General features: G+C 41.7%; 1 protein-coding gene and 1 long non-coding RNA gene across 7 annotated transcripts; one reads left to right on the plus strand and one right to left on the minus strand.

Moving 5' to 3' along the window:
• Window positions 1–5: 5 nt before the first annotated feature.
• Window positions 6–5,474, plus strand: LOC144323401 (uncharacterized). Its single transcript, XR_013388834.1, has 2 exons — window positions 6–655; window positions 5,290–5,474. It is a non-coding gene; the product is annotated as an uncharacterized LOC144323401 (long non-coding RNA).
• Window positions 5,475–5,476: 2 nt separating this feature from the next.
• ZNF471 (zinc finger protein 471) lies at window positions 5,477–25,702 on the minus strand. Of its 6 annotated transcripts, XM_077913182.1 has the most exons (6): window positions 22,380–22,440; window positions 20,429–20,474; window positions 19,894–19,971; window positions 17,110–17,236; window positions 14,042–14,137; window positions 5,477–11,480 (listed from the first exon to the last, which is right to left on the minus strand). In XM_077913182.1, the coding sequence occupies exons 3-6, from the start codon at window positions 19,924–19,926 to the stop codon at window positions 9,466–9,468; spliced, it is 2,271 nt and encodes a 756-aa protein (XP_077769308.1). In that variant the 5' UTR covers window positions 19,927–19,971; window positions 20,429–20,474; window positions 22,380–22,440; the 3' UTR covers window positions 5,477–9,465. The 6 variants fall into 6 exon arrangements, with proteins under 6 accessions (XP_077769308.1, XP_077769301.1, XP_077769299.1 ...); XM_077913175.1 differs by lacking the exons at window positions 20,429–20,474; window positions 22,380–22,440 and adding an exon at window positions 23,006–25,702; XM_077913173.1 differs by lacking the exons at window positions 20,429–20,474; window positions 22,380–22,440 and adding an exon at window positions 22,693–22,920.
• Between the last annotated feature and the right edge of the window lie 1,953 nt (window positions 25,703–27,655).

The following is a 27,655-nucleotide window of genomic DNA, read 5'->3' on the forward strand; positions in this document are numbered from 1 at the left end:
GTGGCGCGGTCCTCAGACGCGCGCCCCGCAGGTGTCCCGGTGGACCGAGTGTGGGCGCAGGACAGCGCTGGGCCTTGGCGGCATCTGCAGTGTGATTCTGCTGGGGCCATGTGAGCACAGCGTGCCTTCCCGTCCGACTCGCGGCGCGCCTTTGACCCCAGGTGGCGCCCGTGTCCTGGACACTCGGGCCCCCGGCCCCTACACCCACCCTCGCATGTGCCACTCCCCTCTGCTTGTGGCCTTCCCCCACACTGTCGTTGGGGCTCGTTCCCAACTGTCACTCGCAGTCACGAATGCCGGTCGCCTCGTGACCTTCTGAAATCTGCTGCAGTACCTTCATTGTTACCTGAATTAATTGATGTTTTTATTCATTCACGCGGTTGGGCCAGTCCTAACCCTGGAGCTGAGAGCCTCGTTCGGCTCAGTGCATAACCTCACTTAGCACTGGCATAATGCGGTTGTGACACTCAGCATCACACACCCAAGAGGCGTCCTGTTACATTTATAGGGCATTTTGTAATGTCATTTAAGACAGGAAAGAGATGAGGGGTAGCCAGGGGCTGGGGGCAAGAGGAGGAGACTCAAAACAAAGGTCTTATATATCTTGATCGGAGCCGTTACACAGCTATGAATTTGTCAAAATTCTACACCTAAGGTGAGTACATTTTACTGCACTAGCTTTTAAAAACTCATTAAATTTTATACTTAATATCTGTGTGTAAATATTTTCTCATTAAAAATAAAGTTGGAAAAAAAAATAAAGTTGGAGTGGCTTAGATGGTTAAGTGTCTGCCTTCAGCTCACATCCTCATCTCCCGTTCTGGGATCCAGGCCCATGTTGGCTCCAGGCTCAGCGCAGAGCTTGCTTCTTCTTTTTTTTTTTTTTATTGGAGTTCAATTTGCCAACATTTAGCATAACACCCAGTGCTCATCCCGCCAAGCGCCCCCCTCAGTGCCCATCACCTAGTCACCCCAACCCCCCACCTACCTCCCTTTCTACTACCCCTTGTTCATTTCCCAGAGTTAGGGGTCTCTCATGTTTTGTCACCCTCACTGATATTTTCACTCATTTTCTCTCCTTTCCCTTTATTCCCTTTCACTAATTTTTATATTCTCCAAATGAATGAGACCATATAATGTTTGTCCTTTTCCGATTGACTTTTTTCACTCAGCATAATACCCTCCAGTTCCATCCAGTCGAAGCAAATGGTGGGTATTTGTCGTTTCTAATGGCTAATATTCCATTGTATGCATATGCCACATCTTCTATATCCATTCTTCTTTCGATGGACACTGAGGGTCCTTCCACAGTTTTGCTATTGTGGACATTGCTGCTATAAACATTGGGGTGCAGGTGTTCCAGTCTTTCACTGCATCTGTATCTTTGGGGTAAATCACCAGCAGTGCAATTGCTGGGTCATAGGGCAGTTTTATTTTTAACTCTTTGAGGAACCTCCACACAGTTTTCCAGAGTAGCTGCACCAGGAGGAGCTTGCTCCTCCCTCTCCCTCTGCCTCTCCCCTGCTATCTTTGTCTCAAATGAATAAATAAAATATTTTTTTAAAAAAAGTCATAAAGCCCTCATTGACATAATAGAACTGAGTTTAAATCACTGTAACTGGGCAGCCCTGGTGGCTCAGCGATTTAGCACCACCTTCAGTCCAGGTCCTGATCCTGGAGACCCAGGATCGAGTCCCACGTCAGGCTCCCTGCATGGAGCCTGCTTCTCCCTCTGCCTGTGTCTCTGCCTCTCTCTCTGTGTGTGTCTATCATGAATAAATAAATAAAATCTTTAAAAAAAATAAATCACTTTAAAAGACTTTCTTTAAATTAATGAAATGACCCTGGGGAGGGAGCTCAATTATGAACCAGCAAATAGAAAACCATGGGTAGAGAATATAGCCTGTCCCTTTTCTTTCTGGAATTGGCCTCGGGGTTATAACTGGTGTGTACAACTTCTACTTTATATAATGCCATGCTTCTCTGAGGCTTGACCAACCTCTTTGTCAGGGATAACCAGACCCAAACCATCAATGGCCTGGGTGGTATTGCAAGTGTTTTCCATTTCCATTTACTATTGTGCATGATAGTTCAAGGAAGTGAACCATCGTAATCCTCCCAAGCCCCATTAGTCAGCGTCAGCTCTCTTTATTCTTGCCTGTCAGGATCAACCACTGGCTTATCTATCCCTCTAGTGGCATGAGACGTATGGAATGGACAGAGGTCATTACTGTACCCATTGTCATTCCTGATTGAAGATTTCCTCCCAGGATTAAAACTTTAGCACAACCATAATTCAGAATTGGGAAAGAGAAACTAACAATTTTGAACATAGGACATTATACTCAGACATGGCAATTAGTACAAGTAAATGCCCCAACCATAATGTCTTTCCAGTATTATAAATATATATTTTTCAATATATATTTTTTCAGATTTCCAGTATATAAAGAATCCCCACCCCCACCTTTTTAACTTTATAAAACCAAATGCTATATTTTCCCCTTCTTTAAAAAAAATCTGCTCTCCTAATGGCAGGAGCTTAAAATGGCCAGGTGGCGTGCAGCTTCTGATTTAATATCATTACCATTTGCCCTAATGGAAGAATTCCTCTGTTTGGTGCTAAAAACAAACCTCCGTATCACCAGAATCCAGAAGCATGAGATAAAGAACCAAAAGTTTTAGTGCGAGTCATTCAGCATACACCTACCCATTCCTTAGGATTTTTAATGCATTCCTGATAAAAGTGCCACTAAGTGAAAAGCTAAGAAAAGATTTCCAATACATTTAATATAAAAATGATGAAGCTTTTACAACCCAACCCTAAATACTCAATTTTTACAGATAGAAAAATAGATTAACTGCACAATGAACACAGGTCTATAAGAGTAAAAAAATATTGAGAGCAAAAATGCAGTTCACACATAAAATGTAATGTAATGAAGATTCATTTACTTGCTAAAGTGGAAACAGAAGGGCAGCCCGGGTGGCTCAGTGGTTTAGCGCCGCCTTTAGCCCAGGGCCTGATCCTGGAGACCTGGGATTGAGTCCCACATCTGGCTCCCAGCATGGGGCCTGCTTCTCCCTCTGCCTGTGTCTATGCCTCTCTCTCTCTGTCTCTCATGAATAAATAAAATCTTAAAAAAAAAAAAAAGTGGAAACAGAAGACTTGGTAGGTGGTGGTGCAAAGGAGTCATTTTTTTCAGGAAGAATATTCCTCTTTCTGTTCCTCCCCCCCCCCCCCCAGTGTTTCAACCTTTTGGGGGACTTAAGATTATCTCACTTGTTTCTGCTTCAGAGTAGTCATGTCACAGAAAAAAGCAAAATATAGGGACCCCTGGGTGGTCCAGTGGTTGAGCGTCTGCCTTCAGCTTGGGGCGTGATCCCAAGGTCCTGGGATCAAGTCTTGCATTGGGCTCCCCACAGGGGAGCCTATGTCTCTGCCTCTCTCTGTATATCTCATAAGCAAATTTTAAAAATCTTTTTTAAAAAAAGCAAAAAATAGTCTAAATGAAGTGATACAAAACATACCTCTTGCCAGTATGCATTAAAAAGCACAATATTTGTGTTCATGTACATATGGCATGCAATTCAAATTTGTTCCACATGATAGCCTCTGACTAGAAACTGTTATGCTGCATAAACTGGTGAGTGTGCTTTGTCTGATAGCCTAATGTTGAAATACTATTCTTTATAGTATACTTAGTGTATCTGCTTCTCAGTGATGGGGGTGCAAGGAGTAGCAACTAACTCTTCAATATTCCTCCAACCACAGAGCACACAGGGACATCACTAAGGTGGCAGCTCCCAATGTTGTCTTAGGATTTGATTCAGACTAGCATGAATGTTACCAAACCAAGTAGGAATAACTAGTTTTGAGTTTATTTACCAGGCTTTAGTCAGGAAACACATACACCATGGGGCTCAGTAGAGGGAATTTAATGCAGGGAACTAATGACAAAGCTGCTGGGAAAAGTGAGAGAAGAACAGGGAGGCCACTCAGATCAGTAATGGGAGAGCAGTTACCAACACTAGAGCTTGAAGGCCAAAGGGTAGAGGGGTTATTATCATAGCCATGAATCAGGGCCACCTGAAGAGCTAGACCAATCCACAGGGAATTCCCTAGCGGGAACTGGGACTGTAAGAAGAGGTGACTGGAGGGAAGTAGAGGCAATGTAGCTATCATCATTGTGACCACCCGAAGCAGATTAAGTGAGAGAGAAATACCGATTTCTCCCCAACTCTCACCTTTCCATATATTGCTAGTGCCTCCAACTTAGTAAACTAGACAGAAAACCAGTGGCAAAGGACTCTAGGAAATGTCACCTGCAGAGCTTAAACACATGCAATAGAGTGTAGAACAGGGGATAAGGCAGAAAATGGATCTTACATAGAACAGGCAAACGACTGTCACAGGATTCCACAGGCCTACTCAAGAATTGCTCCATAGTCCTCCAGAATGACTGCAGTACATGTCCCTATAGCTCAGAATTCTTCCAAAAATGCTGGCTATTTCCTTTTCCTTAGTATGCACTTACCTTGGTAAATGGCTGCAATTCTTTTGCAAATCCTAAGAGTAAAGGTCATAGTGGTGTTATAGGAAGGCTTTCCTCAGGGGTACCAAGCCTCCTGTCCATAAACCCAGATCTGGGAACAGGATGACAGACAGTTTCTAGTGTGGGTGATAACTGGACTGAGTGAGGCTTTTAGACAACAGAAATGAAGTGCTAAATAGGCAAATAAAGTAAACTTTCAGTGGTTGACTACTGATTTGTAGACTTGCTAGTAATCACAGCCAGCAATCTGTCAGACCATCAGTGGTATGCTGGTAAAGTTTGACACGAGGCTCCCCAAGGGAAAGAGGTGTGTGTATACTATATGCAATAAATTTATTGTAATTTTACAGATGTGTAGCACACATTTAGAAATGATAGCAAAATGCAATACTCTTGGATTGTCAATTCTGTATAGCAATTGATTCTCTTAGAATGCTTCTGTTGACTTTAGCTAATGTAAGCTTAAAACTGACAAATGGGTAGAATTCTGACAATGTTGGCTGATATTTTTGTTTACTTTAAAGAGTAAGATCAAAGTGAAACAAGAGGAGGACATAGGTCAGCACTTCACTTGTTATGTCAATGATAGGACTATTATTATCTTTGCTAAATAATAGCTTTTGAATACTGGAAGAATATTTCCTCTACTGTTTGTGCAGTTCACAATGTACAGACATGACACATTTTTAAGTTTAACCTGAATTCCTAACATTTTCTCTGTCAACTTTTAAAGTCGACCAGCCTTGAATTGGAGTGTATGCTGTTAAATACTCCCATCATACTTGAGTTAAAGTTACCAGCATGTTGTCACTGAATGCAGAGTTGGAAAGACGCACAGCAGCAACTATTATGTGATATGTCTCTTCTACAAATTTTAGTCATATAAATAAAATATGGTAAATAAATGCTCAAAACTCAGATTCCAAACTATTGTCTGTTTTTAATATAACTTGCTGGTTATAGTATAAATTTAGACTATAAACATATATATACAATATGTTATACATTACCTAGTACAAACATGTATTTACATGTATATATGTCTACACACGTATAAACACACATACACATTTAACTTTTAACAACCAGTTCACAAAAACTCCTAAAAATATAACAATTAGCTCTTGCGAGCCAGAATGAGCCTGCCCAAGTGTGCCACCAAATCAACTGCTCTGCTTCTGATGAGTTGCTGCTAGGGCTCAGCATTCCCTGGGCTGCTCCACTTGCTAGAGATCAGAAATCCCTTTCTAAAAGCAAACTCCCTTCCCAGCATGCCAGACATCATAAGGTTGGAGAGTAAAGTACTCTCTAAAGATAGTAATGCTTTCTTTTCTCGTGGCACAGGTTCAAGGAAAGGCATTTTGGCCCTGTCTCAGGGAGCCTAATGACAAGGTAAGAGAAACTCAGGCATGAGAAAACAAGGTTAGCATCCCAAATTTTTCAGTTCCTTCCTGCGTATCAGGCAAGGTCATTTCTGCAATTTAAATCATTTAGTTTCAGTTAGGACTTAAGAGATTTGCATTTAATCTACCCAGAAAACTATGAGAAGAGCATAAACTGCATAAATTACCACATCAAATATGTAATACCCTGTGTGTATACCGTAAATTCAGCCCAGTTCAAAATTTTGTTTAATATCTGAGGCCAAGCACCATTAAAACCCATTTTTCCAGCCATTTTCTAGACTTTGATATAAATGTTGATACTTTGGGGAGTCTCTCAACCTTTCCCTAATCTCTTTTATCTACCTCTAGGTCACTTTAGAATCAGATTTTTTTTCCCTTTCTTTTTTAAATCATGGAGCCACAGTAAGCTAAAAGGGAAATAGGCTAACCTTTAACCTTCATCCACAGCTATCTCAGGCAACAGATAATTAGTTGGTATGGTTTCTTAAGGTTTCTTACGGTCTTAAGAGTTTTAATCCCCAAATTCTTCCACAAATCATCATTCCAATAACCAGGATACCAACAGCCCCTTAATGTCAAACATTTTACTTACGAAATCTGCCACAATTGTGAATTCACTGCGCATTGTAGCTAATTCTTTGATAGCAATCATAGACAAAGAGCTACAACTAAGAGTCTTTTAACTATGTTACAAAAATGGCTGGTGTCCTAGTCCATGCTTTAAGCAAAGATTTTAAAAAGTCATTATTGCTTTTGCTTTATAATCTCCAATTCCATGATGAACAAGCATCATACAAACCCCTCAGACGCATTTTTTGTCCTTTTAAGTGATCTAAAAATGATCTCAACCATAGCTGATTAACTGTTTTACTGCTGCTATCAAAGCATGCTATTTGCATGGCACAAAATATGAATAGGAGCCTTATAATCCTTTGCTCCATTTCATCCTATAATCAATCTTTAATAATAACGCACATTTTCTCAGGATGTTTTGCCTGAAATCCATTCAAGGATACCAACTTCTGTATTGATTAGGTTTCTTTGGTTGATAGCAAAAGACCTTAATCTAATTTTAAAACGAAAACAACATAACTAGTAGGCTACAACTTGGAAAGAACATGAAACAGGTCAGCTCTAGTGAGCAGAGCAGCAGGAACATAATATCTTTAAGTTGTGGCCAAAGGATGACTCATTTTCAACTTTCTCCTGTGTCCCAAGGAGTTTCTGATTGGATTAAAATGAACCAGGTGCAACTGGCAACACAAAACCTCACCTAATGACATCAGGGAAAAAATTATGTGTGTTTCTGTGTGCATGGGTTTAATTTGTATCATAGACAAAAACAAATAACTGATGTGTATGTATTTTCATAAGTTTAACTTTATAAATATTTGATATAACCATGCAATCATAATTATGAAAATTACACCCTCAATTAGTAAATTATGTCTTTCTGTGAGTAGAAAAATCTACCTCAGTCTTTTTAGTGACTGAGTAATCTACTGAATTTTCTGTAATTTAACTAGTTTACTAGTGCTAGACATTTAAGCTGCTCCAAATTTCTTGCAATTCTATAATAAATGTGCTTATACATCTATATTTCTGTACTTGTGCTTTGCAAGAAGATAAATTCCTAGATTTAAAATCTCAGCAAAATGATTACATTTAAAATGTTGACAGGTAATACATTAGCTTCTAAAATGGCTTTTAACTAATTTATCCTCCCAACGTATAAAAATAGATTTCTCACATCTGCAACAGTACTGGATATTATCCATAAAGTTTGTGCTGGGTTATAATGGTGGCAAAGGCTTTTTGAAATTTTAATTTATCTGATCATTATTAAAGTTAGGAACTTCCTCTATTTTATTTGACGATTTCATGTTCTGCAACTGTGAGTAGCTTGTTGGTGGTGTGCTTTGTCAGACTATATCTTATCCTTGCTGTTTTTCAACAGCATTTTTTATAAGGGCTATATCCTTCACAATACATATACATTTAAAATATCTCATAGCCTGTCATGTGCCTTTTAACTTTGCATAGCCTTATACCATGGAAAAGATCTAAATCTTTTACATGCCCCTTCCTGTCACTCTCTCTTCATGGCTTCTGGACTCTGTGTCCAGCTTACCAAGTCTTCTTGAACTCAAAGAGAAATATTCTATATCCTCTTCTAAAACTTTGTGTTTCCTATTACATCTTTAATCCATATTCAGGGAACTTCTCCTTAAGGAGTAAATGTGGCTCTGATTTTACTTCCAGTTGGTTAACTGTTGAACACCATTTAAATAATCCATCTCCCCCACTGATAATCAAAAATACCACTTTTGTGGGGTGCCTAGCTGGCTCAGTCAGAGGAGCATGTGACTCTTGATCTCAGGATTGTAAATTCAAGCCCCACATTGGGTATAGAGATTACTTAAAACTAAGTAAGTAGAAACTTAAAAAATTACTATTTTTACAATAAATTGAATTCATGGGTATATGATCTTTTCCAAAAATTTCCTATGATGCTTGCCTATTTACCTCTCTACAGGATCTTCAGAACAAAAGTGTCGATGTAAACATATCCTACAGTTATCATGACTGAAACTGAATGAATGTAGACATCTTTATAGCATTGAAACTTCCATCTAGATCTAGAAACAGATACGGATCTCCATTTATTCAGAACTTCCGTTTTCCTTCAGTACAGATTATAATTTCCTTTCTATATAGAACCATAAGTAAATTAATCTATCATTTCATTTGGGGGGGGGTTGATAACAGAACTGAATTAGCCTCATGAAAAAAATATCCAAATACTTCAAATTATTACATTTTAAGTATTTTTTCTATACTCTACAACACTTTAATTAGTAGTTCCTTGAAAGTTTAGATTAAGTCTGTGAGCCTGGGTGTTTTAAAATAGGGCTAAACTATTCAAGTTCTCTATTGTTTCAGTTTTAAATACTAAGGAATTTTCAGTTTTTTTTTTTTGCCTTTATTAACTATAGTCTTATCTTCTTCCCAATAAATTCTAATTCTATTGTTTCAGTCGTATCCAGAGCTTTAGATACTTCCTAAAACATATTCTATGTACCAGGTCACACTGAATTTCTGACCAACAAGGGAACACAGCCTTGGAGTCATGAGAGAGCCACTGTTATTCTAGTAGCAAACTTTAAAAAATACTACATGTTAATCCTCATTATCCACCTTAAGATGTTTCAGTTACAAAATTATTATAATCTCCCAGTACTGATATACTGCTTTCCAGAATTCACTCTTCAAAAGTAATTTTGAAGCAGGCTCTGAATGATACTGCCTTAACATTTACCAAGCACTTAGTCTGGGTCAGGCATCATGCTAAGCACTTCATGCGCATCAGATAGTTTAAATTTTCATAATCAAGGTTTTAAGAGGCGAGTAGTTTGATTACATTTACGTGTTTAAAAAGACCACCATGACAGTAGTGTGAAGAATGAACTTGAAGGGAATGAAACAGGATGTAAGACAAGTTTTTATATTGGAACAGTACAGGTGAAATGACTGTGTTTTGGAGTAGGACAATGAGGATTAAAAGTGGATGAATTCCAATATATCCTAGCAGATATATTCATGGGGCTTGGTGACATATGAGGTGAGGAAGAGCTGGATGCCTGAGATGACTCTACGGCATGAACTTTCTGATGATGAGTAAGGTGTACACTTTGTCTAAAGACTTTTCCACATTCCTTACATTCATAAGATCTCTCTCCAGTATGAATTCTTCTATGCAGATTAAGGTGTCCAATTTGACTAAAGGTTTTCCCACATTCATGACATTCATATGGTTTTTCTCCAGAATGAATTCTCTGATGAACAGTAAGGGATTGACGATGGCTAAAGGCTTTACCACATACACTACATTCATAAGGTTTCTCCCCAGTATGACATCTTTGATGACAAATAAGGGATGATTTTGTTCTAAATGCCTTCTCACATTCAACACATTCATAGGGCCTTTGGCCGGTATGGAGTCTCCGATGCTGAGAACGGGATGAGCTATCACTAAAAGCCTTTCCACATTCACTACATTTATAGGGTTTTTCTCCAGTATGAACTCTCTGATGTTGAATAAGGCGAGTAGTCTGGCTGAAGGCTTTACCACATTCATTACACTCATAAGGTTTCTCTCCTGTATGAATTTTATGATGTTGGGCAAGGTGTGCCCTCTGGTTGAAAGCTTTACCACATTCATTACATTCATAAGGTTTCTCTCCAGTATGAATTCTCTGATGAGTAGCCAGCTGTGAACTGATGCTAAAAGCTTTTCCACATTCTTTACATTCATAGGGTTTTTCACCAGTATGAATTCTCAAGTGACTAGCAAGGTGTATACTCTGTCTAAAAGCTTTCCCACATTCCTTGCATTCATAAGGTTTCTCTCCAGAATGCACTCTTTGATGTTGTGTGAGTGATGCATGATGGCTGAAGGCTTTCCCACAGACAACACATTCATATGGTTTCTCTCCTGTGTGAATCCTCTGATGGACAGTAAGGGAGGAGCCATAACTGAAGGTTTTTCCACACACTTGACATTTATATGGTTTTTCTCCAGTATGAATTCTCCTATGCTGAATAAGGCCTATGTGATCACTGAAAGCTTTCCCACAATCAATGCAATCAAAAGGTTTCTCCCCAGTGTGATAATACCTCCAGTGACGAATAAGGGATGTGTTCTGCCTGAAGGCTTTCTCACATTCAATACATTCATAGGGTCTTTTGCCAGTGTGACATCTCTGATGTCGGGCAAAGGATGAACCATCACTGAAGGCTTTTCCACATTCCTTACATTCATAGGGCTTCTCCCCCGTATGAATTCTCTGGTGCTGAGCAAGATGTGCAGGTTGGCTGAAGGCTTTTCTACATTCCATACATTTATACGGTTTTTCTCCAGTATGAATTCTTTGATGTTGAATAAGGTGTACGTTTTGGCTGAAGGCTTTCTTACATTCTTTACATTCAAAGAGTTTTTCTCCAGTATGTATCCTGTGATGTTGAACAAGGTGTTGACTCTGGTTAAAGGCTTTCCCACATTCTTTACATTCATATGGTTTTTCACCAGTATGAATTCTCTGATGAACAGTAAGGGAGGAGCTGTGGGTAAAAGTTTTCTCACATTCATTACATTTAAAAAGTTTCTTTCCTGAATAGACTCTCTTGTGTTTTACTACCACAGAATTTTGGGAAAAGCTTTTTTTATCTAACTTATGATTATAAACATTTTCTTCTACGTTGTCTAGATAGACAAATTTCCCAGATTTGTTGTATTTGCGATCTATTTCCTTAGTAAGGGTCTTGTTATGAGTGATTACTTCTTGCCTGATAAACGTCTCTTGACTTACCAACTGCCTGTCAAAAATATCTTCACATTTCCAATTTTTTCTGAAACTAGAACACTCAAGTCCATAGCGTGTAATTCTCTCCATTAACACATCATCATACATAAAGTGCTTCAGAGGTAATTCTTGTGTCTCATATGTAGATCCCAAATCTGAAAAATATCAAAAAAGCAAATGCTTCCTTTATCATGGGATATAACAAAAGAAATATTTAATGTGGACAAAAATAGTGAATCCACAAAATCTATTATGTAACGGCACATCAACTGAAAACTATGCAAGTGGATTTCAGAGCTCAGGGAAACATGGAAAAACTGATTAAGAGAATTAAATGTAGGATAATGAGGTCTCAGAAAAGTAGGCTGCAATAATAATATTTTATTTTTTACTGTATTAACATAGCAGACTATAAATTAAACATCCCTCTGTTCTTTTTTTTCCTAAGAGTTTATTTATTTGACAGCACAAGCAGGGGGAGTGGCAGAGGGAGAGGAATAAGCAGGCTCCCTGCTGAACAGGGAGCCCAACACATGACCTGAGCTGAAGGTAGATCCTTAACTGAAGCAGACGAGCCATTCAGGTGCCCCCATTCTTCTATTCTTTCTCATTTCTAGTCGACTTACACATATGGGTAGGTTAATGTTGCTCAAATATCAGTATCATCACATAATTTCTGCTGATCAAAAATCTCCACAGATTCCCAGCAACCATAAACACCTTAAGCTTCATGACTTCCCTTGGGGTTTAGGTAAACTCCTAGACTAATCTTTTCATAACTAGAAAATAGTGTTTGTATGTATCATTGCTATATGTTTCAATACAGTGAACTCTTCATTTCTCAGAGATCCTTGAACTTCAGGCTGCATGGTAAGGCATTTTTCCATTCACCTTCTCATTTTCACCAGCTTACTAAGAGCGTCACTTCCCAGGCCACATCTTTTTTTTTAAGATTTATTTATTTATTTATTTATTTATTTATTTATTTATTTATTCATTCATGAGAGACAGAGAGAGAGAGGCAAGACACAGGCAAAGGGAGAAGCATGCTCCCTGCAGGGAGCCTGATGCAGGACTCAATCCCAGGACCCTGGGATCAGGACCTGAGCCACCCAGGCACCCTTCCCAGGCCACATCTTTATTTTTTAAAAAGATTTTATTTATTTATTCATGCGAGACACACACAGAGAGAGAGGCACAGACACAGGCAGAGGGAGAAAAGCAGGCTCCACACAGGGAGCCCAACATGGGACTCAATCCCGGGACTCCAGGATCACACCCTAGGCCAAAGGCGGTGCCAAACTGCTGAGCCACCCAGGCTGCCCCCCCAGACCACATCTTAATGGGGTTTTGCCATAAGTCTTTTTGAATAAACTACTTTCATAATGGTATGTAGGTGGGTATTACTATTATTAAGTTCTTTTTATGGCCACTTAAAATACCTTTCTTGCCTTGTGAGCTAGAATATAAGCTTCAGGGAAGAAATAAAAAAAATGCTTTAAACACTGCTACTAAGTCACTTAACGTAGATCACAGAAACTCAGGCATATATAAATTCTCAATAAATATATAATGAAGAAATTTGTTTTTATTTAAAGATTTTTATTTATTTATTCATAGAGACACACAGAGAGAGAGGCAGAGACACAGGCAGAGGGAGAAGCAGGCCCCATGCAGAGAGCCTGATGTGAGACTCGATCCAGGGTCTCCAGGATCACGTCCTGGGCTGCAGGCGGCGCTAAACGGCTGCACCACTGGGGCTGCCCATAATGAAGAAATTTGTATTGAAGACATGATACTAAGAGAAAACTTCAGGGAAAAAGTTGCTATCGAGAAACGCAAAAGAGAAAGTGCTTTCTTTTCCTATCTTATCCATAACAAATTACTGACTAATCCAATGCTCCCTAAAGCAGTTTTCTACTATGTGTCAAGCATTATGGACATTAACATAATAAAAGGCCAACTGTTCTTGAGGAACATAGAAATGAAAACATGAAATATCAAGTGTGAGCCCATGTGGTAAAAAGTAAAGCTCGTATAAAAGTTCAGATATAGAAGAGATCAAATGTACTAAAGCAGTTAAGAAGGACTTTGAGATGTTAACAAGCTTCCTACCCCTTCCTACTTGTTTCTTTCCTTCCTAACACTCAGCCTTCAGTAATTCTAGAATTGAGGACACAAAAGTTCAATGAATCAATCACCTATGGTTTATATTAAATAGACAACTGAGAGGAGAAATACTGGACAGAAAAACAGAAAGCTGGATACATCATGGATTCCTCCCATGAAGGTAGTCTTCAATACCACAACCTCCCAGAAAGGCTCAACCACTGAGCCACCGAGGTGCCTCACAAATAAAGATTTAAAGCAGTAGGACAGGTTATGATTTTCAAGCACCTATTTTAGGAGTTAAGATTTAAGAAACAGAGAAGCTTATATAAGTCTATATGGCAAAAGGAAAGAGAAGATGGGAGAGACCAGATAAAGATTTTTACAAATTGAGTTAGCTATTAGAGAGAAGACATTTGGGGAGCTATGGTACATAGTAAAGTTTCGGTTTTCTCCTCAGGATTCAAAGGCGTGAGAAGAGTTTCCAAATACAATAAGAAGGGAGAATGTATCATCTTCGAAAATAGTTGAGCCAAAAAAAAAAAAAAAGAAAATAGTTGAGCCATTATCTAGAAAGGATTCCCCTATCTGGTTCTCCCATACTCACCTGGGAATGGGCTTCTTGTCATCTCAGTCTTCATCTCCCAAGGTTCTTTCCCTTGCTCCAATAAAGAGATCACATATGGCTTCGAGATGCAAAGACCTGCATACAAAAAAAAAAAAAAAAAAAGACAGAAAATTGGCCATGTTTTGGGTATTTCAGAACTATAAGCCAGTTCCTTAATACCAATGGAATGACATAACATGAATGATTAGATCAAAGGGTAAAATACATTCTATTTTTTTTTAAAGATTGTATTTATTTATTCATGAGAGACACACAAAGAGACACACAGGATCATGCCCTGAGCCAAAGGCAGAGATGCTCAACCGCTGAGCCACCCAGGCATTTACCAAGGGGTAAAATACATGTTAGACACAGATTACATAAAGCTTTTGGCATAGTCTAGTGGGACTGCCAACAGTCAACTCTATAAGTTAAATGATTTTCTAAGAGGCTAGGGGCAGAAATTCTGCCCAGTATTTTCACAGGATCATTAGGCAGCCAGTAAGTGATGTATTGTAAAGAACCCCTAGGGATCCCTGGGTGGCGCAGCGGTTTGGCGCCTGCCTTTGGCCCGGGGCGCGATCCTGGAGACCCGGGATCGAGTCCCACGTCGGGCTCCCGGTGCATGGAGCCTGCTTCTTCCTCTGCCTGTGTCTCTGCCTCTCTGTCTCTCTCTGTGTGACTATCATGAATAAATAAATAAAATCTTTAAAAAAAAAAAAAAGAACCCCTAGAGACAGAGTTTGGAGTCTGAGTCAAGTTAACTGCCTGCTTTTAAGGGATCCCTGAGTGGCGCAGCGGTTTAGCGCCTGCCTTTGGCCCAGGGCGCGATCCTGGAGACCCGGGATCGAATCCCACGTCAGGCTCCCGGTGCATGGAGCCTGCTTCTCCCTCTGCCTGTGTCTCTGCCTCTCTCTCTCTCTCTCTCTGTGACTATCATAAATAAATAAAAATTTAAAAAAAAACAAAACAAAACTCTTCAGGGGCATATAATAGAATCTACAGCCTCTACAATGTATTATTTACAATGTCTGAGATAAACAATAGCCAAACTGTGGAAGGAGTCGGTGTCCATCGAAAGATGAATGGATAAAGAAGATGTGGTTTATGTATACAATGGAATATTAATCAGCCATTAGAAACGACAAATACCCACCATTTGCTTCAACGTGGATGGAACTGGAGGGTATTATGCTGAGTGAAGTAAGTCAATCGGAGAAGGACAAACATTATATGTTCTCATTCATTTGGGGAATATAAATAATAGTGAAAGGGAATATAAGGGCAGGGAGAAGAAATGTGTGGGAAATATCAGAAAGGGAGACAGAACATAAAGACTCCTAACTGGGAAACGAACTAGGGGTGGTGGAAGGGGAGGAGGGCGGGGGGTGGGGGTGAATGGGTGACGGGCACTGGGGGGGCACTTGACGGGATGAGCACTGGGTGTTATTCTGTATGTTGGTAAATTGAACACCAATAAAAAATAAATTTATTAAAATTAAAAAAAAACAATGTCTGAGATAAAATCCAAAATTATTACAACTAAGTAGAAAGAGGAAAAAGTGAATCACATTTAGGAAAATAAGCAATTGGGATCCCTGGGTGGCACAGCGGTTTAGCGCCTGCCTTTGGCCCAGGGCACGATCCTGGAGACCCAGGATCGAATCCCATGTCGGGCTTCCGGTGCATGGAGCCTGCTTCTCCCTCTGCCTATGTTTCTGCCTCTCTCTCTCTCTATCTGTGACTATCATAAAAAATTTTAAAAAAGGGGATCCCTGAGTGGTGCAGCGGTTTGGCGCCTGCCTTTGGCCCAGGGCGCGATCCTGGAGACCCGGGATCGAGTCCCACGTCGGGTTCCTGGTGCATGGAGCCTGCTTCTCCCTCTGCCTGTGTCTCTGCCTCTCTCTCTCTCTCTCTCTGTGACTATCATAAATAAAAAACAACAACAACAACAAAACAAACAAAAATTTAAAAAAAAAGAATTTCTCAGCAGAAAAATAGAAATTATAAAAGAGAACTAAGTGGAAAGTTTAGAATTGAAAAATCTAGTATCTGAAATTTAAAAATTCACTACTTTGGGGTCACCTCAGTGGTGCAGTCAGTTAAGCATCTAATTCTTGGTTTCAGCTCAGGTCCTGACCTCAGTGTTGTGTATCAAGCCCTGTTTTGGGCTCTGTGCTCAGTGCAGTCTGCTTGACATTCTCTCTGCCTCTCCCCTACCATTTGTGTTCGCACTCTCTCTCTTTCAAATAAATCTTTTAAAAAATTTACATTGGCTTAACAAGACATTGAAGACACAAAAAGAATAAGTAAGGGACACCTGGGTGGCTCAGCAGTTGAGCGTCTGCCTTTGGCTTAGGGCGTGATCCCAGGGCACAGGGTCCAGTCCCTCACTGGGCTTCCTGCATGGAGCCTGCTTCTCCCACTGCCTGTGTCTCTGCCATTCTCTCTGTCTCACATGATTAAATAAAATCTTTATAAAAAAAAAAGAGTAAGTAAATTTGAAGTTAAGTCAATAGAAACTATCTAATCTGACGTTCAAAGAAAAAAGATTTTAAATAATGAACAGATCCTCAGTTACCTAGGGCATAATATCAAAGGTTCTAACATACTTGTAATTGAAATAGTAGGAGGGACAACAGAAAAAATTATTTGAAAAAATAAAAGTAAAAATTACTCAAATTTGATGAAAGGCATACATTTAGTTACAAGATCAGTGAACCACAAGCAGAATAAAAGGGTTCTCTTAATAGCCAGTGAGGTGGCCCAGTGCCGAGAAGGGTCCAAGTAAGTTTCCTAAGAATATCTGAAGCCATTTTTATAGTTTGTGTCTCACCAGTTCAAGGACCTGAGCTGAAGACAGACGCCCATGATCTCTGGCCCTGGGATCAAGCCCTGTGTCAGGCACCCAGCTCAGCAGGGAGTCTGCTTCTCCCTCTCTCTCTGCCCCTCCACCTCACTCGTGCTCTGTCACTCTCACTCAAATAAATAAATCTTTTTAAAAAATGTTTTAATAATAAGAGTCCCTAACATAATTCTAAATTATGCAGAGAGGAAAATATTCTTACCCAGTGATACCAGGTTCTGATAGTTCTCCAACATCATATTCTTGTACAAATTCCTCTGAACAGGGTTCAACCATTCCCATTCATCCTGGGAAAAGTCTATTGCCACATCTTTGAATGTCACCAAGTCCTAAAATAACATAAATACACTTTTGATCAACCAATGCCCATTTTCATGCATAACTCCAAGTTGAACCTTTAAATTGTTTCTACTTTATGTAAGAAATAGCCCTTGGAAGAGAAAAAAAATTAAACCATTATAATATGAAGTTCCAACCTAATAATGGTTCTTGAAGTGTTAAATTGCACTGTATGCAAGGCTGCTAACCCATTTCTCAGCATGTGGAAATATGACGGACAGGTGGCCACAGGGCAGTAAATACTAGTCTCAAGGAATAACTTATACCTGTGATTGAACCTTTAAAAACAAAAAAGATGGGACATCTGGGTGGCTCAATGGTTGAACGTCTGCCTTTGGCTCAGGGTATGATCCCAGGGTCCTGGGATTGAGTCCCACATTGGGCTCCCTGCAGGGAGCTTGCTTCTCCCTCTGCCTATGTCTCTGCATCTCTCTGTGTCATTCATGAATAAATTAAAAAAAAAAAAACTTTTACAAAAACAAAAAAGATTATCTAAGTTGATATTTTGCAAATGGTCCTCTAGGAGATCCCAGTGTTTCAGAAGGGAAGGGGCACTGAACTAATAGGGCTGATTTTATTTTTTCTTACACAATAAGAATAATGAGTATAATTAGAATGCAATTTTCTCATGCTATGCCATTAAGAACTAGCATGACAGGGATCCCTGGGTGGCGCAGTGGTTTGGAGCCTGCCTTTGGCCGGGGGCGCGGTCCTGGAGACCCGGGATCGAGTCCCACGTCAGGCTCCCGGTGCATGGAGCCTGCTTCTCCCTCTGCCTGTGTCTCTGCCTCTCTCTCTCTCTCTGACTATCATAAATAAATAAAGAAAACAATATTTATAAAAAAAAGAACTAGCATGACATGGGGCACCTGGGTGGCTCAATGGTTGAGCATCTGCCTGTGGCTCAGGTCATGGTCCCAGGGTCCTGAGATTGAGTTCTGCATCAGATCCCTATAGGGAGCCTGTTTCTCCCTCTGCCTATGTCTCTGCCTCTCTCTCTCTGTGTCTCTCATGAATAAATAAATAAAATCTAAAAAAAAAAAGATTCTCTCTCCATCTGCACCTCCCTGCCCATGTGCTCTCTAAAATTAAAAAATATAATTAAAAAAGAAAATAGAAATACAAATAAAATTGAATTTAATCCAGGGCTCCTGGGTAGCTCAGTCTGTTGAGCCTCCAATACTTGATTTCGGCTTAGGTAATGATCTGGAGGTCTTGGGATCGAGCCCATAGATGGACTCCATGCTCAGTGCAGTCTCTTGTCCCTCTCCCTCTGTTCCTCTCTTGGCTCCCTTGAGCTAATTAATTAAATAATTAATTAAATCTTTAAAAAAAAAAAAAAAAACTGAATGTTGTCCAGCAACAGAATCAAGTTAAGAAATCAGTTAAGAAAGAGATGAATTAAAAAAAAAAAAAAAAAAAAAGGAAAGAAAGAAAGAAAGAAAGAAAGAAAGAAAGAAAGAAAAAAGAAAGAAAGAAAGAAAGAAAGAAAGAAAGAAAGAAAGAAAGAAAGAAAGAAAGAAAGATAGATAGATAGATGAATTAGGGATGCCTGGGTGGCTCAGTGGTTAAGAGTTTGCCTTTGGCTCAGGGTGTGATCCTGGAGTCTTGGGATTGAGTCCCACATCGGGCTCCCTGCATGGAGCCTGCTTCTTCCTCTGCCTGTGTCTCTGCCTCTCTCTCTCTCTCTGTGTCTCTCATGAATAAATAAATAAAATCTTTAAAAAAAAAAGAGAGAGATGAATTATTCAATAAATGTCACTGGGTCAAATGGAGAGACAAGTGGGTGAAATAAATGAACCCTTGCCTCACTTATCATAGGTAAACATTTAATGTAACAATTTAAATTTAATGTAATTTTGAACCTTACTCTCACAGGAAAAAAAAAAATCACAAAAATCAAATCTAAACTTAATCTACATACTTGGGATGGACAAGGGTTTTTTAAACAGAACCCCAAAACACAGAAGCTGTGAAGGGAAAAAACTAACTATATATGAACAGAATAACCCTGAAAGATGTATCTGTCTCCTAAGAACTGAAAAGCAAAGGACAGTTTTAGGTCTTAAATTTCATTCTATCTATCTATCTCACCTATTTAAATTTTTTTAATTTGTAAAAGTTGGGATGGCTGGGTGGCTCAGTGGTTGAGGTCTGCCTGTGGCTCAGATTGTGATCCCAGGGTCCTGGGATCAAGTTCCACATCGGGCTGCTGGTAGGGAGCCTGCTTCTCTCTCTGCCTATGTTTCTGCCTTTCTCCTCTGTGCCTCTCATGAAAAAATAAGTAAAATCTTAAAAAAAAAAAAAAAGAAGTGGGAGGAGGAGGCTCAGAGGAGGCTCTATGCCTCATCATTTTTTTTAAAAAAGATTTTATTTATTCATTCATGAGAGACACAGAGAAAAGGAGAGGCAGAGACACAGGCAGAGGGAGAAGTAGGCTCCAGGCAGGGAGCCCGACATCTATGCCTCATCATATTCAGTTTTACTTACCCATTAGGCAGTTTGAGTTAGATAGTGTGCTCTGGGAAAAGTGGGAACCAGGCCAGTTCAAGACGACTGTTACTTGAGGAATTTTCAAAAGAAAAAGGGCTTTACTAAGTCCTAAAGACTAAGACTGCCTTTCACGGATGAGAAAGGAATAACTGACCTGGGATATGGCTTTTACTAGTTCAACAGTCATTTCCACCTTCCCTTCCTGGCTTCTCTCTTGGAGAACAGCAGTGTCCTAGAGGACAGAGTGGAGGGAGAGAAAGGGGTGTGAGAAGATGATGCCTGCTCTCTACTCCCAGAATCATCAGCCTAAAAATCTGTCTTCCCCTTCTTCCTCCCAGCTTTCCTTGATGCCACTGCCCAAATAACTGGAAGATTCTAGGTCACTGATGGCTGCTGAGGACTGTAACTTAGAATTCTATTTCTCTTACGTTTGAGTTCCTAAATCTTTCTCCTAAAAGTTGCCTCCCCCTTCTTTGGTCTTATTTGTACAAGTAAAGGTGGGTCTTTCCCTTCCTGCATCTCTGCTTCATGCTTTGACACAGTCTACAATTTGGAAATCTGACTCTTCAGCACATCAGAGGCCAGGGTTACCACTCCACCCAAATATCCACAGGCCTCGCCTGCCTCTCACGCTGGAACAACGGACAACAGGACAATCTAGCATCCGATTCTGCCACCTTCACTCTCACCTTTGTCTTCAAGTCCCTTGGTTTCCCCTCCTTTTGTTACCTAGAACTGAAGGTGTCTCGTGTTCTAGTCAGGGGCTCCAGTCAGGCACCCCACCTACTGCTTTTTACTGGAATTCTTGAACTGGGAGCAGGGAACTCTACTCTTGGATTCTTAGTTCATTGACACAGTACCAAAACTCAACACACATCAAGAAGCTAGTGCTATCAATCTTCCAAGTAGTCTCCCCACACACATCAGCCACTCTGGGCCAGCTACAAGCATACAGCATGACACACAAACCCTGACACAAGATCTCACCTACTTCCTGACCACAGAGGACAGAATCCCAAGCACCCAAAGGCAGGCACATCGTAGGCAGTCACATACACCATGGTCTCAGAGACCTGGATACAAACATATATGGTGAAATACAAGCATCACATATACACCCCGCAATCTTATTCTCTCACACATAACACGGCTTACTGCCCTCCCATTTCTGTTTTGCTCACTCAAACACACTTCACAACCTAACAGAGGCTATATCTGCAAGCCTTCAGGGGCAATGGGCAGTTCACCTGGTCTCTCTCCTGCTCTCTGGTCTCACACACAACCATGTCACTAGCTTTCCTCTCTCTCACACACCAACTGATGGTCTCTCATACTCCACACTCACACACACAAACACATATGTTCTCAATGGACCCTTTCAAAGACACCTGGGTTTGTCACACAGAAATACTGTTCAAGAACAAAATTCAACTGAGGAAAATTTAAATATCCAATTGGCTCTGGGTGTTACACTATATGTTGGCAAACTGAATTTAAATAAAACATTTTTTAAAATAAATAAATCCCAAATTAAAAAATATATCTAATTGGTTCTATTCATCAATTCAAGAACAGGGCTACCTCCCATCCTGCAAGTAGAGGGGAGTGCCATGGAGTTGTACAAAACAGACATTTTTACAGGAAGGAGGGTGGCGCAAGAAGTTATGAGCAAAAGAAAGGAAAGGATTGTTTCAGGCAAGATAACTTTCTCTTAAGTAGATTACCTCATCTTCCTTTGGGGGTTAGGAGAGGGCCCCTGTGACATGTTACCTCATTGGTGCCACCCAGAAAATTCTTGGCTGGTCAGTTAAAACTCCATTTCTGGGGTAGGGTGAAACTACAGTTAGGATGAGTAAAAACTGCCCATCTGAGGACTAAAAAGGGGGCCTAAAAAGTGCCAAACTGGACCTGTAGTTTTCTTTTTACCACTACAGAAACACATTGTGTAGCTGCTCCCTCTTCACACACACCAAATATAGTGCCCTCTCTCACACTCAGGCACCTCATAGAACAGACACACATACTGCAGTCTCACACACACCAACATGCTGGCAGCTCACACTTTCTCTCACATACACACTTCCCACATCTCTGGCATCTCACATTTTCTCACACCTTCTCACATGTCCCACATCTCTGGCATCTCACATTTTCTCACACCTTCTCACATGTCCCACCTCTCTGGCATCTCACACTTTCTCTCATACACATACCTCCCACATCTCTGGCATCTTGCACTCACACACAGACACACCCCACGTCTATGGCAGCTCACACTCTCTCACACACATGTCCCACATCTCTGGCAGCTCAGACTCTCACACACACACAAGTCCCACATCTCTGGCAGCTCACACTTTCTCACACACGTCCTACATCTCTGGCAGCTCAGACTGTCTCTCTCTCTCACACACACACACACACACACACGCCCCTCATCTTTAGCAGCTCACACTCTCTCTCACACACGTCCCACATCTCTAGCAGCTCACACTCTCTCTCACACACATATCCCACATATCTGGCAGCTCACACACACACCTTCCACTTCGTCTCTCCTGGAGCCTCGCACTCGAACTCACCTTCCACACACATGCACACCACTTCTCTCATTCTCGCTCTCACACTTCCCAGCATAACCTGGTCGCTCGCAGGCGTCTCGGGCCCAGCCTGCCTCACACGCTTACTCCGCGAGCTCGCCCCACCCACCTGTCCCCAGCCGGGCAGCAGCTGCGGCCTCCGCGCACCCGCCCCCCGCGGGCCGCAGAACCGCGCCGCGCGGGCCTCTGGGAAATGTAGTCCGCGCAGGAAGGCTCCGCAGCGCCGTCCCCGTTGGGGCTGCACCGCTGGGATCAGGGCGGCCCGCCTCGGCTGTCCGGCCCGGCCTCCGGGCTCCGACTTGCGACCCGCGGTAACAGCCCAACGGCCTCCGCCCGGAAACCACTACTCTCACCCGAAGGGCCGTAGGGGCCAACGCCCAGGCTCCGAGCGCGCAGGCGGTGAACCTCCCGAGGCGGGCGGAGTAAAGGGGGAGGAGCCCGAGGAGCTGGGGGCGGGGCCTAGGGGCAGGGGCGTGTCCTTGAGTTGTGGAGAAAGAGAGGAGGAACCCAAGCGCCGGAGCGTGCGTGCCTGCGATTGAAAGCCGCGGGACTCGGAGGCGTGGCCCAGGAGGTGGGGGCATTGCGGAGCCGGCGGGAGTGTGCGCAGGCGCGCAGAGAGCACCCTCCGCCTCCGCTCGCCTAGAGACCGGTAGCGTCCCTGGTTACCTGGTGGCAGGTTCTGCGAAGAGGCCCGCGCTGTCGCGGGCTCGCTGAGCGCGCTCAGGTGCGGTTTCTCCACGCCACGCTGTGTCTGCGGACCGTGGCGTGGCTCCGAGGGCGGTCCTCGTGCCTCCGTGGGAGCCTGGTTTTCTTCAGGAAAGAATAGGAAAAACAGCGGCCAGGAACCCCGAAGATGTCCTAGCCCCAAAGTGACGGCAGCAAATTAGGAAATCTCTCTCCTGCCAAATGGGAGCGTCATCATTATCCTTACTGCTGAGAGGCAGGAATGAGACGACGGCTCTGCAGCCAGCCTGCTGGGCTTGATTGAACTCTGTCCTGCCCCCTGCTATGGGGGACTAAGAAAACTAGAATAAGGAAAACTCATGCAGAGAAAAAAAAAAAAAAGACAAAATTCCCTAGCCTCTTGAGTTCTGATATTAAGTGGATGGACAACACAAAGGAATGAGTAAAATAAAATAGTTTCCCAAATGATGGGAAAGGCTATGGAGAAACAGAAAGCAGGGTGGAGAAATAGAGAGTAGAGGAAATTAGAAGGTTTGCTTTGGAGAAATGAATAAAAGAGTAAAAATGGAGAGAAGATACCATCCACAATCCCACAATTCAGAACTGCTGCTAACACTATTAACATTTGTAGCATGTTGCATAAAACATATTTTCCTTTCACACCCTGGTTGCGATTTCCATACCTAAATAAACAGATAAGAAAAACGGGAGTATGTCGTAAACTCCATAACATTTTTCTACATCGTATGGTGAACATTGTTCCATACCAAAAGCATTCTTTAGTCCACTTTTAAATACTTGTCAAAATTATTGATTACCACAAGTAATTTGAACAAACCGCTGTTGTTGGGCTCAAAGTCCTGAATATTGAGCAAATTCTTTGTATACTTTCATCTCAAGTCTTGGCCGACTGACCCTCCTGTTGGTGTAGTGTGGATGCCTGGTAACTAAGTGTCATTCATTTCTGGGGTCAGAGATGCTCAGATTTGTGAGAATATACGAACCACGGAGGATTGTATACTGTATTTGTTATTGGAGAACTACAGAAATCATTTGGGTTGGAATACATTAGATTCTCCTACCCCGACATCTTGGTCTACCCTCCAGAGCTTCTAGCATCTTTCACTAGATCTAGGCCAATTCCACAGATAAAAATATAAACTCTGCACAAAATATGAAAAACAGTTATCTGAAAGCATCAGAGAGAGAGCAAAGGAGAAAAAAATGAAGAATAATGACTAAAATTTTCTCAATTTGATGAAAGCCATAAAATTACAGATTCAAAAAGTTGAGCCTGCTGAGGAATTTTAGGCAGAGAAGGGACCTAAACTTTTACAGTTGGGTTGGATTCAGAATCCCTCGTCCATGGCCCTCTGGCAGGAGACAGTGCTGGGTGCTGAAAATGGAGGGGGAAAAAAAGCCTCCTCATTGCTTCCACCATCCGGACTACCCTCTCTTACTCTTACTCCTTGCCCTTTTCAAGCTCCCATCAAAGAACAGTTAATCTCCTGGTAGCTGCTGCACCCCCGAGCATGTGTTAAATTCCTTGGTTCAAAAATAAATAAATAAACAAACAAACAAACAAACAAACTCACTCCTTGGGTCTACAATCTGTAGGAGAAGTAAAATGCCCAAATTCAACTGATAGGATGTAAGCAATGTTTGCAATGGGGATTGAAAACAAAAGTGAGGGCAGCCTGGGTGGCTCTGCGGTTTAGCGCCGCCTTCAGCCCGGGGCAGGATCCTGGAGATCCAGGATCGAGTCCCACGTCAGGTTCCCTGCATGGAGCCTGCTTCTCCCTCTGCCTGTGTCTCTGCCTCTCTCTCTATGTCTCTCATGAATAAATAAATCGGGATCCCTGGGTGGCGCAGTGGTTTAGCGCCTGCCTTTGGCCCAGGGCGCGATCCTGGAGACCCGGGATCGAGTCCCACGTCGGGCTCCCGGTGCATGGAGCCTGCTTCTCCCTCTGCCTATGTCTCTGCCTCTCTCTCTCTCTCTCTCTCTCTCTCTCTGTGTGACTATCATAAATAAATAAAAATTAAAAAAAAAAAAAAGAAAAAACTGATTCGAAGGGGCACATGCACCCTGATGTTTATAGCAGCATTATCAACAATAGCCAGATTATGGAAAGAGCCCAAATGTTCATCAACTGAAGAATGGATAAAGAAGATGTGGTGTAGGGGATCCCTGGGTGGCTCAGCGGTTTAGCGCCTGCCTTTGGCCCAGGGCGTGAGTGATCCCTGGAGCCGCGGGATCGAGTCCCGCGTCCCGCGTCGGGCTCCTGGCATGGAGTCTGCTTCTCCCTCCTCCTGTGTCTAAAAGAAGATGTGGTGTATACATATATAGAATGGAATATTAACTCAGCCATCAAGAAGAATGAAATCTTGCCATTTGCAATGCCGTAGATGGAGCTAGAGTGTATTATGCTAAGTGAAACAAGTCAATCAGAGAAAGATAAATACCATGTGATTTCACTCATATGTGGAATTTAAGAAACAAAACAGATGAACATTGGGGAAAACAAATGGTGGGAGGGAGGGACTGTAAAACAAACTCTTTAACTATGGAGAACAGGGTTGTTGGCAGGGAGGTGGGCGGGGGATGGGCTAAATGGGTGATAGCTATTAGGATGAGCACTGGGTAATATTGGTTTCAGGAGTAGAAGAATCACTAACTTCTACTCCTGAAACCAATATTACACTTATGTTAACTAACTAAAATTTAAATAAAAACTTGAAACAAAAATAAATTTAAAAAAAACATTGAAAATTGATGTGTTCTATGCATATTCTCTGAATACTCACAAAGGACCAAAAGAGCTTGTCCCGTGCCAAGATGACCCCATGTAGAGATGATTCCTGTCCCCTCCCGGGTGATCTAAAGAATATAAAATAAAATCCCAGAATCAAAGAAAAAATGAACGCGCAAAGTGCTCAGAGGCTGTTTCACGGTACAACATCGCCGCCTGCCGGACACAGGCCCAAGTACAACAGCTCCGTCTAGAAAGTTTCTCGCAGATAGGCCTGGGGGTTCTCCACCCTGACATCCCAATTTGAAGTTAATTTAGACTGAATAATTAGCAAGCAAGGGACACAAAAGGCTTTGCTGGCCGAATGAAAATAGTCTATTTAGGGGTGTAGCCAACCTTGTCCTAGCGTCATCTCAGTTTTACCTGAAGGAGTGGCAGCCACCCTTGCAGGGAAATTTTATCCTTCTCTCTAAAGAGCCACTAGCTCAGTGAGGATTTTGAATTACAGAGGTTCCCCTGAAGTGCCTGGGTGCATTTCATTAATGTTTCAGGTAAGTGAAAGTGAATGGTATCTGTCAATGGCAGCAGCTACACAGACTAATGCAGTTGGGTCAGGTGGCAGAACAGGCTAAGAGAAAATACTCTAAGGACCAGACCCTACAAACACTAAGAATCTGGAAGAGCAGTGGCCTGCTTACTACTCAGACAAAAGACATAAGAAAGGGCAACTAATTTTATTAGTAATTTTACATAATTTAAAAATCACAGCAGTTGTGTAAAAGAGGGAAAGATGGGTCATAGCATTGCCCGATTTTAAGAGAGAAGATAGGCAAATCAATACCACACTAAACATATTTCTGTTAAAATAATACTGGGTTCATAGATGAGGCCTTTTCTCCCTAAGAACCAGAAAATATATTTTATATAAAACAATAGTTCCTACAAAGTCTCTATTGAAAATGTATCCAGTACAGATGGGGTCCTACTTAACACTCCAGGAAGATGAAATTTCATCGTTTTAAAGTACTGTCAATTTAACTCTAGTCAACAAATATTCTCTGGACAAATGTTGGATCCCATGTATGCAGAGGCCAATAAAATAGAATCCTTGCCCATAGGGAATTCATAATAAAGCTAGAAACACGGATAGGCATTTTAGTATTAGAGCTCTCCAGAAAAATAGAACCAATAGCATGTACATAGACATAGAAGGAGATTTATTATAAAGAATCGCCTCACATGATTATGGAGGCTGGAGAGTCCAAAATCTACCAGGTGGGATAGCCAACTTGAGATCCGGAAGAGCTGATATTCCAGACTAAAAGCGGTCTGCTGTAGAACCAGGAAGAGCTGATGTTGCAGATCAAGCCCAAAGGCCATCTGCTGGAAAATTCACTCTTGCTTGGAGAAGGCTGGTCTTTTTGTTCTACTCAAGCATTCAACTAACTGATTGGCTGAGGCCCACCCACATTAGTGAGAGCAATCTGCTTTCCACAAAGCCCACCAATTTAAAGATTTTTTAAAATTTTTATTTACTTGGGATGCCTGGGTGGCTCAGCGGTTGAGCGTCTGCCTTCAGCTTAGGTGATCCCCTGGTCCCGAGATTGAGTCCCACCCACATCAGGTTTCCTTGAGGAGCCTGCTTCTCCCTCTGCCTATGTCTCTGCCTCTCTGTGTCTCTCATAAATAAATGAATAAAATCTTTTTTTAAATAAATTTTACTTATTTGAGAGAGAGAGCAAGTGCGCACAAGCAAGTAGGAGAGGCAGAGGGAGAAGGAGAAGTAAACTTTTAGCTAAGCAGGGAGCCCAACCTGGGGCTCAATCCCTGGAACCCTGAGATCATGACCTGACCCAAAGGCAGCTGCTTAACTGACTGAGCC

Source organism: Canis aureus, chromosome 1, assembly GCF_053574225.1.
Source record: "Canis aureus isolate CA01 chromosome 1, VMU_Caureus_v.1.0, whole genome shotgun sequence".
Taxonomy (NCBI): Eukaryota; Metazoa; Chordata; class Mammalia; order Carnivora; family Canidae; genus Canis; species Canis aureus.

What these genes read in the sequence shown, in the direction of transcription:
- ZNF471 (XM_077913173.1), bottom strand. Translation starts at nt 22,920, where the DNA reads ATGCCCCCACCTCCTGGGCCACGCCTCCGAGTCCCGCGGCTTTCAATC. An exon ending in TGGCCCCTACGGCCCTTCGG is followed by an intron (nt 19,972 to 22,692) that starts GTGAGAGTAGTG and finishes TCTGTCCTCTAG; the next exon opens with GACACTGCTGTTCTCCAAGA. An exon ending in TAGTAAAAGCCATATCCCAG is followed by an intron (nt 17,237 to 19,893) that starts GTCAGTTATTCC and finishes ATGTTATTTTAG; the next exon opens with GACTTGGTGACATTCAAAGA.